Consider the following 11,171-nt stretch of genomic DNA (forward strand, 5'->3'; position numbering starts at 1 on the left):
TTTTAATAATATCACTTCAGCTTAAAACCTCTACTGCGGAAACCAAATTTAATAGAATTTTAATGTCATTTCAGCCTATAACTCCACTACAGAAACCAAATTAACCAGTAGCATTGTGAGGAAGGAGCAAGGAGCAATCTGGGCTTGGGCCCTGGGTCTACCATTTACTAACTACTGAGTAGTCTATTCAACCTCTCTAACCTTCTGTTTCCTTATTAGTAAAATCATGCTTAACTTACAGAGCTTTTGTGAGGAATAATTGAGGTAATGGTCATAAGTACCTTGTTAACTGCAAGGGGCTATTCTTATATGAGGGATTGTTAACAATAAAAAAGAAACTGCTTCATTCTTTTCTTGGAAAGTGCCTGGAGTACTACAGCAAGTTCAAACTCCTGCCCAATTTCAGGGTCTTTAATGATCCTGTCCTCCCTTCCTCATTCAACTTGTTGCCAACAGCATGGCCCCTCCAGCCTAGCTGGGTGCCTCACAGTGCTATGTGCACCTGACTCTCATGTGTCTGCAGATCAAACCAACAAACGTTTAGGAACACCAGCTTTGTAGAAGTCTCTGTACCAGCCCAGGGGTTACCACGTTCCTCTCTTCAGGAGTTCTTGTCTAGTTACAAGTGGAGATGAGATAATGTATGTAACCCTCTCCTATCTCCAACCTCACCTTCTCAAGAAGCCTTCCAGAGGGAGCAAACATTATAGTATTCATCATTACCGTCTTTAAACCTTTCTTGGCTTTTCTATGAGTTCTGTGTTTTCTTCTAATCTGGCCCACTTCCTCTCTTATATGGATACCTCTTTCTTAGCCCCTTGAATATTTCTTCCATTAGAGTTCCAATCTGTATTCTCCTTGAGAAATCTCACACCCATGATATCAACTATTACCTACACACTAATGACTCAAAATGACTGTCACTAGCCTAGACTTCTTATCCTTATTTTCAATTCTGGGCACTTCCACTTAAATGCCCCATCATTACCTAGAATCTAACATATCCAAATTAAGCTCATTATCTTGGGGTTCACTGTCAGCAAACATTTCTCGTTGATTTCTTGTCTTGCTTAGTGTTACCAGTGATTCATATATTGCCCGTTTTAGTGGGTGATATTTAGCCCTTTAGCTAGACCACATTAGTGCATTGGATACGAGTGAGCAATCATTCTACCTAAATCTCTACTGTCTTGGGTTTTGTGATAGTACTCTCCGGTTCTCCTATTCCTCTAACTATTCCCTCTAAGGCTTCTTTCTGAAATCCTCAACTCTCTAACTGTAATGTTACTGCTCCTCTGGATTCTAGCTTTTACCCCCCAGACTTCTTTCTCTGTTTACTTACATTTAGTGATCTCAGCTATTCTCATGGCTTTAACTGCTAACTTCCAAATCTATACTTCTATCCCTGAACTTGCCCCTGAGTTTCAGAATCTTATTTATATCCAGCTGTTTGCCTAACAAATATTTGGATGTTCCAGAAGCCCACAAGCACCTCACATTCAAATGGCTGAAACAGCCTATCACCTTTCCTCAGACCTGAATCTCCTGCTTCTGTTTTCCCTGTCTCATGATGGGAGATGTGAGACAGGGAAACCATTGTCTCATGATGGGAGGCTGTGAGGCTAATGGAACTATTATTCTCCTACCATTCAAAACAGAAAGCGCTTGAGTTGTCCTTGATGCCTACATTTTGCCTACACAGTCAATTATCCTTAAACCCTAATCCCTGTTTCTCAAATCTAACTCCTCCTCTCCTTCCTCAACTCTCCCTGGCCTAGATGTCTCTCACATAGTCTTTTGGAATGTCTTCTCTTCTCGCATAGTTTCACTTCCTTGAGTACACTGATCACATATAGCTACTCTTACCTTTCTAAAATACAAATCTGACTTAAATTCTTTAATGTTCTCTAATACTTCCACCAGGGCATAAAAAGCTGCCAATGACCTGGCTTCTGCCTATCTGTAATGGTTTATTGCCTAGTCTTTTCAGAAAGCATTTCTTTTCTTTCAAGGGAACTGCTCCCCCATTTCAACTGTGCGATTATTAGGAACATGCCAATTTTAGAGTAGTACTGTCCTTACCCTTCCAAGCTATGGAAGTGTGTATGTGGTCACGCTGTGTCTATCAGTCCATAACTCAGATTTTCTAAATAGAAAGTAGGGGAAATGCTCCTCTTTGTCGGTATGAGAGATTGAAGCCAGAGGGGAGCCAAGATGAGAGACAGAATGAAAGATGTCCATGGCACTCAGCTCTGAATTCTGATCCTTGACATTCCAAGTCTCTACAACTCTTCGTTCTGTGAGGTATTTGAGGATTCTGCAAATAAACTTAACCCCCTTTTCTGCTTAAAGTAGTTGGCATTGGGTTCCTGTCACTTGCCAGTAAGAGACAGAATAATTGCTCTGCAGCTTGTGTCATGTCACACTTTTCAATTTTGTGATCTAGTAATTGTTCTGCATCTGGTCCCCCCACATCCACCATACAGCCATGATTCCTTGCTTCTGTTCATGGTTTCTCCTACCTGAAGCTTCCTTATGTCTTTGTCATTCTGCTAATTCTTCCTGTATTGGGGAAAGGCCAAAGGGCATGCCCTGGTCTGCATCAATACCAGTGAATTAAAGGAAAGTGGAAGGAGTGAGTTCTGTATTAGAAAGCCCTAGGTACCATAAAGCCTGTGATCATCACTCCTATAGCTACTACCAGACAACCTCACTGGTCAATATTTCACCTGTTAACTACTAGGAAAGAGCAGAATTGAGTGCAGGGGGTCCTAGGTTTTAATCTGTCAGTTCTGAGAGTTTAGCAGGAATGGGGAAGGAGATTGATATGATTCTGTATAGAAAAAGTTTGGCACTTCTATCATCCATATCCCTTAGCTTTCCTTTTGTGTTTTCTTATAGTTATGTCACCAAGAGAGTTATTAAAAATATTGATGTCTGGGTCCTACCCCCATAGATTCTGATATAATAGATCTGGATACAGTGTGGGCATTTGGATTTTTAAAAGCTCCCCCAAGTACTTAAGTGTATCCAAAGTTAACTGCTGCTCTGTGGTGCCTGATCAGTCTGAACCTATTTTCATCGTTAAGCATTCTGGACTGTTACCATCAATTTCTGCAGTGAAGGAGTAGGCAATGATTGCCCTAAGGTAAAGTTTTTCGTCCACGGAATAAATTGGGAAGTACTCCCTCCTCCTGTATTTTTTGGAAGAGTTTGTGAAGGATTAGTGTTCATTCTTCCTTGAACATTTGGTAGAATCATTTGGGCTTGGGCTTTTCTTTATGGGAAGTTTTTAAAATTACTGATTCAGTCTCTACTTGTTATAGGTGTATTCAGATGTTCTATTTATTCTTGAGTACTCTGTGTCTTCCTAGGAATTTTTCCACTTCATCTAAGTAATCTAATTTGGTTGGCATGCAGTTGTTCATAGTAGTCCCTTTTGATCCTTTTTATTTCTGTAATGTGGGTAGTAATGCCTATGTTTTCATCCATCATTTTAGTAATTTCAGTTTTTCTCCTTTTTTCTTGATTATTCTCTCTAAACATTTTTATCACTTTGGTTCAATGAACTGTTGATTTTTTTCTGTTCTTTTTCTATTTCAATAATTTCTGGTCTTTTATTATTTCTTTTCCTTCTACATGCTTTGGTTTAGTTTGTTTGCTCTTTTTCTTTTTTCCTTTTTTTTTTTTGAGACAGGGCCTCACTCTACTGCCCAGGCTGGAGTGCAGTGGTACAATCATAGCTCACTGCAATCTCAGCCTCCCAGATTCAAGCAGTCCTCCCCACTCAGCCTCCCTAGTAGCTGGAACTACAGACATGTGCTATCAAGCCCAGCTAATTTTTTTTTCAATTTTTAGTAGGGATGGGGTATCACTATGTTGCCCAGGCTAGTCTGAAACTCCTAGCCTCAAGCGATCCTCTTGCCTTGGCCTCCCAAAGTGCTGGGATTACAGGTGTGACCACCCCCACCCCAGCCCTGTTATTCTTTTTCCAATTTCTTAAGGTGGAAGTTTAGGCTATTGATTTGCGATTTTTCTTCTTTTTTATTAATAAACTTTATTTTTTTAGAGTTTTGGGTTTACAACAAATTGAGTGGAAAACACAGAGAGCTCCCATATAACACACAACCTTCCCGCTATCAGCTTCCCTCACCACGGTGGTATGTTGCAATCAGTGAATCTACACTGACACATTATTATCACACGAAGTCTATAGTTTACATTAGGGTTCACTCTTGATGTACATTCTATGGGGTTTTTTGTTGTTTTTTGCTTGAGATGGGGTCTCACTGTGTTACCCAGGCTGGAGGTGCAGTGGCATGATCTCAGCTCACCACAACCTCCGCCTCCCGGGCTCAAGTGATCCCACCTCAGCTTCCTGAGTAGCTGGGACCTCAGGTGCATGCTACCATGCCCAACTAATTTTTGTATTTTTAGTAGAGATGGGGTTTCACCACATTACCCAGGCTGGTCTTGAACTCCTGGGCTCAGGCGATCCACCCGCCTTGGCCTCCCAAAGTGCTGGGATTACAGGCATGAGCCACCATGCTAGTGATTCTATGGGTTTTAACAAATATAATGACATGTATCCCCCTTTGTAGTATCATGCAGAATAGTTCACTGCCCTAGCAATAGTTCACTACCCTAGCAGTCCTCTGTACTCTGCCTATTCATCCTTCTCTCCCCTTTAACTCCTGTCAACCACTGATCTTTTTACTGTCTCTATAATTTTGCCTTTTCCAGACTGCTATATAGTTGGAATCAAACAGTAAATAGTCTTTCCAGATTGCCTTCTTTCACTTAGCAATATGCATTTAAGTTTTCTCCATGTCTTTTCATGGCTTGATAGTTCATATGGATTTGGGATTTTTTGTCTGGTTTGGTGTTTTTGAGACAGGATCTTGCTCTGTCACCCAGGCTGGAGTGCTGTGGTGCAATCTTGGCTCACTGCAGCCTCCGCCTCCTGGGCTCAAGTGATCCTCCCACTTCAGCCTCCTGTGTAACTGGGACTACAGGTATGCACCACCAAGCTTGACTAATTTTTGTATTTTTGGTAGAGACTGGGTTTCACCATGTTGCCCAGGCTGGTCTCAAACTCCTGGACTCAAGCGATCCACCTGCTTTGGCCTCCCAAAGTGCTGAGATTACAGGCATGAGCCACCATGCCTGGTCTTTGGGTATTTTTTGTTTGTTTGTTTTTTGATAGTATCTCGCTATGTTGCCCAGGTTGGGCTTGAACTCACCTGGGCTCAGACAATCCTCTTGCCTCAGCCTCCCAAGTATCTGAGACTACAGGTAAACACCAACATGCTGGCTTCATTTGTTTTGGGCACTGAATAATATTCCATTATCTGGAGTTCTTTTTCAAATATAAGTGTTTACAGCTATATATTTCCATCTGAGTACAGCTTTCACCACCTGCCATAAGCTTTAGTATGTTGCATGAAATAGTTTGTATAGGAAAGGCAAGATAAATGCTTGCTTACTTTCATTTATTCACAAGTTTTGAAAATAATGAGTAGATTCTGTAGAGTGCCAATTATGAATTTGCTTCCAGTTCTCCATTTATTGTTTTTGCTTGCTCTGTGAAATGGATTTCGGCCTTTTATTTATTCTTTGCCAGCTGGCAGATATTAAACCTTGTCAGCAGAGGGCACTGGAGAGATACTGCAGGAGGAAAAGGGTTTTGGCTCCTGTTTCTGATTTCAGTGGGGCAGGCTTCTGTAGTCTGGGCAACTTCTTCAATGGCTTCTGCAATGCACTGGCTTCTTCAGTGCCTGGCTATCGCACTATATAGTGACCAGTTGTCAGAAACTTCTAGCACTCCCCGCAGATGGTTTGTAGTAGAGTACCTCTGGTGAGACACCTCCCCAAGAATGGCTTCAACCAGCACTCCGTAAGAAAAATGTCTAGCAACTTCCATGCCATCCAGTGAGCCACAGGTCTTTTCTCTAACAAGGTCTGCAGGCCAGCTCTGGTCTCGGCTCTTCTTTGACACTCTTACCTCAGCCCTAGCTGCTCTTTATATATGGTAATCCTGTTTTGGAATTATCTTGCTTCTTTACTAGCCAATCCATTATTATTCCAACCCCCTATTATACTTAATAAGTCTTTAAATAAAACTTTCCTTATTAAAAAAATGTAATTCCTGTTCAAAAAGTGGGGTTCTTCTCTCCTGATTGGACCCGGACTGATACACCTGGTAATTTTTAAAGGTGACTATAAAGTTTGATGAGCTGTCAAAATTAAGGATTTATGTTCAACATAGGACAAAATTAATACTTAATGGAATAGAAGACAATTTAAATGTCTAAAACTGACGAGTGACACCTGTAATATACAAGAAACCATCAGGAAGAAAAATGGGCAGTGGATATGGATAAGCAGTTTTAAAAGGAGGAAACTCAAAAGACCATCATTAAACGTTTGGGCTGGCACAGTGGCTCACGCCTGTAATCCCAACACTTTGGGAGGCCTAGGTGGGTGGATCACCTGAGGTCAGGAGTTCAAGACCAGCTGGCCAACAGGATGAAACCCCGTCTCTACTAAAAATACAAAAATTAGCCGGGCGTGGTGGTGGGTGCCTGTAATCCTAGCTACTTGGGAGGTTGAGGCGCAAGAATCGCTTGAACCTGGGAGGCAGTTTGCAGTGAGCCGAGATGGTGCCACTTCACTCCAGCCTAGGCGACAGAGTGATAAGATTCCTTTTATTTTTCAAACCAATGGGGCTGTGTCTTTTGTCCCCCTCGGTCCCCAGGGGTGGGGGGGCCTTGGAAGGCAGGGTGGTGTTGGGGGGCTGGGGGGCAGGCTGAGAGTGTGTGTGTGTGTGTGTGTGTGTGTGGAGTGTGGGTGTGTGTTTCCATGGTAGGACTCCAGTCCCAGCTGCTGCCTAGGCTCCTGTGGGTCCGACCGGGTTCCCCCTCACCTGTCCACCTTCCCCAACAGGGCTATAGTTTCAGGGTGTCCCAGGCCTTGGCTGGTTGGCTGGACCCAGCTCCTGGGGGCTGGGCAGGGCAGGGCCGGGTCCACTTCCATTGTTAGCAGTTGTTTGCAGAATTTTCTCTTTTACCATTCCTTTTTGTTCTCGCCCAGAGTGGGTGGTTTTTTGTTGTTGTTTTAGATTTTCATGTGAAGGCAGAGAGTTTTTTTTCTTTTTTAACTCCCCATCCCCCTATGCGGGGTGTCATTTCACCATCCACATCCTTGTTTGCATTTCTGGCCCTCGTCCTCCCTGCCTCTCCTCTGCCTCCCCAACCCTCGCCTACCTACTGCTCCCAGGGGTCTCTCCAGGGGCAGGGGGATTTCAGGAGATGGGGTGGGGGCCAGCCCCTACTGGACCCTTGTAATCTGATTTGAAGACCATCCCCCTGATGGGACCAGCAGCCCCTCCGGCCAACTGGGGGTCCCTCTTAACATCTGCTTGTTGTGGGGGTCAGTGCCACGGTCTGCTGGGGTCTTGGCACTGTCTTCCTGGCCGGGGCCTGGCACCTTAGCCCCCAGCCGGCCCGAGTGGGGGATATCGACACCCCCAGCTAAAGCACAAGCACCTTAGTCATCCCTCCTCTCCCCCTGCCTCCTGGCCTGCCACCCCACCCCAGCGTTTACCCCAAAGCACAATGCCCTGGTCACTTGGCAAGTGGCTGGGCCTGACGGAGGCCAAGGGGCAGACCGGGGCTCCAGCCAGACCCCCGAAAGGAAGCAGGTGCTCCCCCACTTCCAGCACTTAGTTGGGGCGGGGGGCCCAGCTCCTGGGCCTAGGGTCTTCTCACCCCCACCCCCTTGTCCTGGGTAGGCCCCTGCCTGCCCCTCTCTGCCTTTTCCTCGGGTGTCCCTCCTCGAGCCCCTGCGGCACTGGCTTGGGTGGCAGAGCCCACTTGTTTCAGGGACCCCAGGAGGTGGTGCCCCCTGGCTCCCAGGACTGTGTGTGGGTCTGGGGGGTGGGGGGGTGGGGAGAAGTGTCGGGCAGGGGGTGCAGGGGAGGAAACTCCTCACCAGGAAAGCCAAAGACAGGGTTGTGCCTTACCCCAGGAGCCACCCCTGTGCCCCCTTGCCCTGCCGTTCACCCTCCACCTTTCCCCCCGGGCGGCCTGCTGCTTTTTCCTTCTCTTCCTCCCCTGCCCTGCCCTGAGCTGCATGGTTCCCCCACCCTGGGCAGCCAGGAAGGAGTCTGAATGGAGAATCACCAACCACCAAAGAAATAAAGACTGCGGGGCCCTCCCCTGCCAACTCCCCTTCCCTGGCCGCCCACTCACCCACACCTCTTTCACGCAGGACAGGCTGCCCACCCTGTCCACGTGAAGTGCCAACGCCCTCCCCACCCTGGGCCAAGCCCCCACCCCTCCCTGGGCCCCCAAGTGAGACTGCACATTTAACTACTGTAAGGAGAGGAGCGGCGTTGGCAAATGTGAACCATGAGAATATCAGTGATACTGATGAGAATAAACTAAACGCCTTTGTAAAAAAAAAAAAAAAAAAAAAAGTCTGGAGCCAGGCGTGGTGGCTCGCCTGTAAGCCAAGCACTTTAGGAGGCCAAAGCGGCAGGACGGCTTGAGGCCAGGAGTTGGAGACTAGCCTGGGCAACATGGCGAAACCCGTCTCTACTAAAAATAGCTGCGCATGGTGGCTCCGCCTGTAGTTCCAGCTACCGGAAGGCTGAGGCGGGAGGATTAGAGACTGAAGCTATAGTGAGCCATGATCAGACCACTGCACTCAAACCTGGGTAAGGCAGCAAGACCCTATATCAAAAAAGAAAGAAAGAAAAACCACAATGATTACGCAAGTCGCCGCCCTCCCTCCTGCGATTGTTGCTATTTCCATCCAGCTACTAGTCTCCTCCTCCCGCCCGACACCTGGCGCGTCTATCTGACGTCACGAACGCGCCACACAGATTCGGGCTGCGCAACCTCTGTGGCCGTCTACACGGCGCGCAGATGCGAATATTCTCGCGGCGCCGGATGTCCGGAGCACGTGACCTGGTGACAGTGCTGGCTTGGCTCTACAGCTCGATCTAGGTTCTGCGGCACGGGATGGCGGAGGCGCCTCCTGTCTCAGGTATTGTCCCGGCCCGAGCGGGACTGGGCCCCTTTCAGGGAGCGGAAATTGGGTTAGTGACGAAGTTCTAGGGCCTCAGCCACTCATATCGCGAGAGTAGCACATGCTAGGGCGTAGGATAGTGGCTCGGAAGGGCCAAGCCCCGCGCATCGTGCGTACGAAGATCTGTGTCTTCTTGGACTAGATGATGAAGCCCAGTAGGTGGGTTTCGGAGGAGAGAGGACTTTTCCGGCGCTGCGAGTCGATGTGGGTGCCCTGCCCTCCCACAGGCTGTTTCTGGGGCAGCGGCGCACTGACCTTCGACAGGCGGGCGTCGGCCAGGTCACAGCCCGTGACGGTGGCGGGCTCTTGACGTATAGGGTGTGGTGTGGTGTGGTGGCGTGGGCGCGAGCCGAATTCCAGTAGTTTAGAGTCTCAGCCTGCTGCGAACCCCGTGTGACTCAGTCTCAGTCTCCTCATCTGTCAGTTGGGAGTAGATAAGTTAATTCCTGTGATGGCTCCCGCCCTGTACTGTACCTATTCCGTAATTGTTCACTCACTCCCCCTCCTGGCGTTGCCTCGGTGTGTAGAGACAGCCTCATTTGTTCGTTGATATAACATCCGTTTCCTCAGGGTGTTCCATAGATCAGTGTTTTCCAAATTTGTTGGACAGCAACCAAAAGAAACATTTTGCATCGCGACCTTAAATATTGTACACTTACATAAATATAAAAGCAAATATAAAAGCGAACCAGAAGTTTCTGGAAGCAGTGAGGTTGGTTGGTTTGTTTTACAATCAGCAATATATTCTGTTTTCTATTTCGTTTAAAAATATGTCATAGCCCACTGCCTTCATTTGATTTTATGGCCCACTCTGGAAAACAGGGCAGCAGTTTGCAGAATGGAGTTTGGAAACCATTGGTTTGAATCTTAGCTCTGTCCCCGACCAGCCGTTGGGGCACCAAGAAGACCATATATGTATTTGTATACTGGGTGGCAGGTAAAATGTATTTATTACTATGGTTCTTAGTTTAAAAAGTTAGGGCCGGGAGTGGTGGCTCACGCCTGTAATCCTAGCACTTTGGGAGGCCGAGGTGGACGGATCACGAGGTCAGGAGATCGAGACCATCCTGGCTAACACGGTGAAACCCAGTCTCTACTAAAAATACAAAAAGTTAGCTGGGCATGGTGGCACGCGCCTGTAGTCCCAGCTGCTCCGGAGGCTGAGGCAGGAGAATTGCTTGAACCCTGGAGGCGGAAGTTGCAGTGAGCCGAGATCGTGCCACTGCACTCCAGCCTGGGCGACAGAGTGTGACTCCGTCTCAAAAAAAAAAGCTGGAAAACACACTGCATTGGTGTACCCTAGTCTTGATGTGGATATTAAGTCTTCCTTGGGGTTGGAAAACTTTTTGGGCTGGGTATTTTGTTATTCTCCTCACCTAGTCCTTCACCAGATTCTCTAAACTGGATCTATTGATCGTCTCATCCACAGGCTCATTTCTGACTCATTTCTGTACCCTTCAGTGTTTGAAGAAGAATTCGGTGGGGCTTAGTTGTGAGTCTTCGTGTTGAACTTTGGTGTTGTGCCCAAGTCATTACCTCCAACCCAGAAAGTATCTAATGAGGCAAAATCTTCTAGTCCAAAGACCTCCTTACTCCTTTTCATGTGCTTTAGTTTGATTTTGCTTTAGTTCCCATTCCATGTTCTTATTTTAGCATCATCTTTAGCCCACACCCTCATCATCAAAGTCTTTAAACAGAAGCCCAGTGCAGAGGATACTTTTCTGCCGGTGAGCAGACTCTGCAATGCCAGCCTTGTCTCTGGACTTTGTAATCTGCCAGTTGGATTTCCCTTTAGTCTGCCCTTCCCACCTGTTGGACACCTACTGTGCTGCTGTGTTATCTTGGATTTAGGGTACCACTTGTATTCTAGCCGTGGTGACTAGACATCCTGTTTACTAACTTCCAGCTACTTGAAATAGTGAAATAAAAATGGTGCCTCTGATCTTTGCCATGGCCAGTTTCCTGATCAATGTGTCCTGTTTCCCTTCCTCATGTCTCTTATGGGTTTTTTTCCTGAGGGCTTTGCCTGCTGCCTCATGTCTAGTTGAACATATCCTGTATATGAGTACATGCAGCCT

General features: G+C 46.7%; 1 protein-coding gene across 6 annotated transcripts in view; it reads left to right on the top strand.

Annotated features, from left to right (window-relative positions):
• Positions 1 to 5,927: 5,927 nt before the first annotated feature.
• Positions 5,928 to 11,171, top strand: part of NFX1 (nuclear transcription factor, X-box binding 1) — an 83,681-nt gene continuing 78,437 nt past the window's right edge. The window contains exon 1 of one of the 6 annotated variants that reach the window (XM_055351735.2): positions 5,928 to 9,051. In XM_055351735.2, the coding sequence (XP_055207710.1) occupies positions 9,027 to 9,051 (25 nt within the window). In that variant the 5' untranslated portion in view covers positions 5,928 to 9,026. The remainder of the gene's footprint in view (positions 9,052 to 11,171) is intronic. The other 5 variants (XR_008668682.2, XR_010130176.1, XM_019033437.4 and 2 more) reach the window with 5 other exon arrangements.

Source organism: Gorilla gorilla, chromosome 13 (genome assembly GCF_029281585.2).
Source record: "Gorilla gorilla gorilla isolate KB3781 chromosome 13, NHGRI_mGorGor1-v2.1_pri, whole genome shotgun sequence".
NCBI classification, from domain to species: domain Eukaryota; kingdom Metazoa; phylum Chordata; class Mammalia; order Primates; family Hominidae; genus Gorilla; species Gorilla gorilla.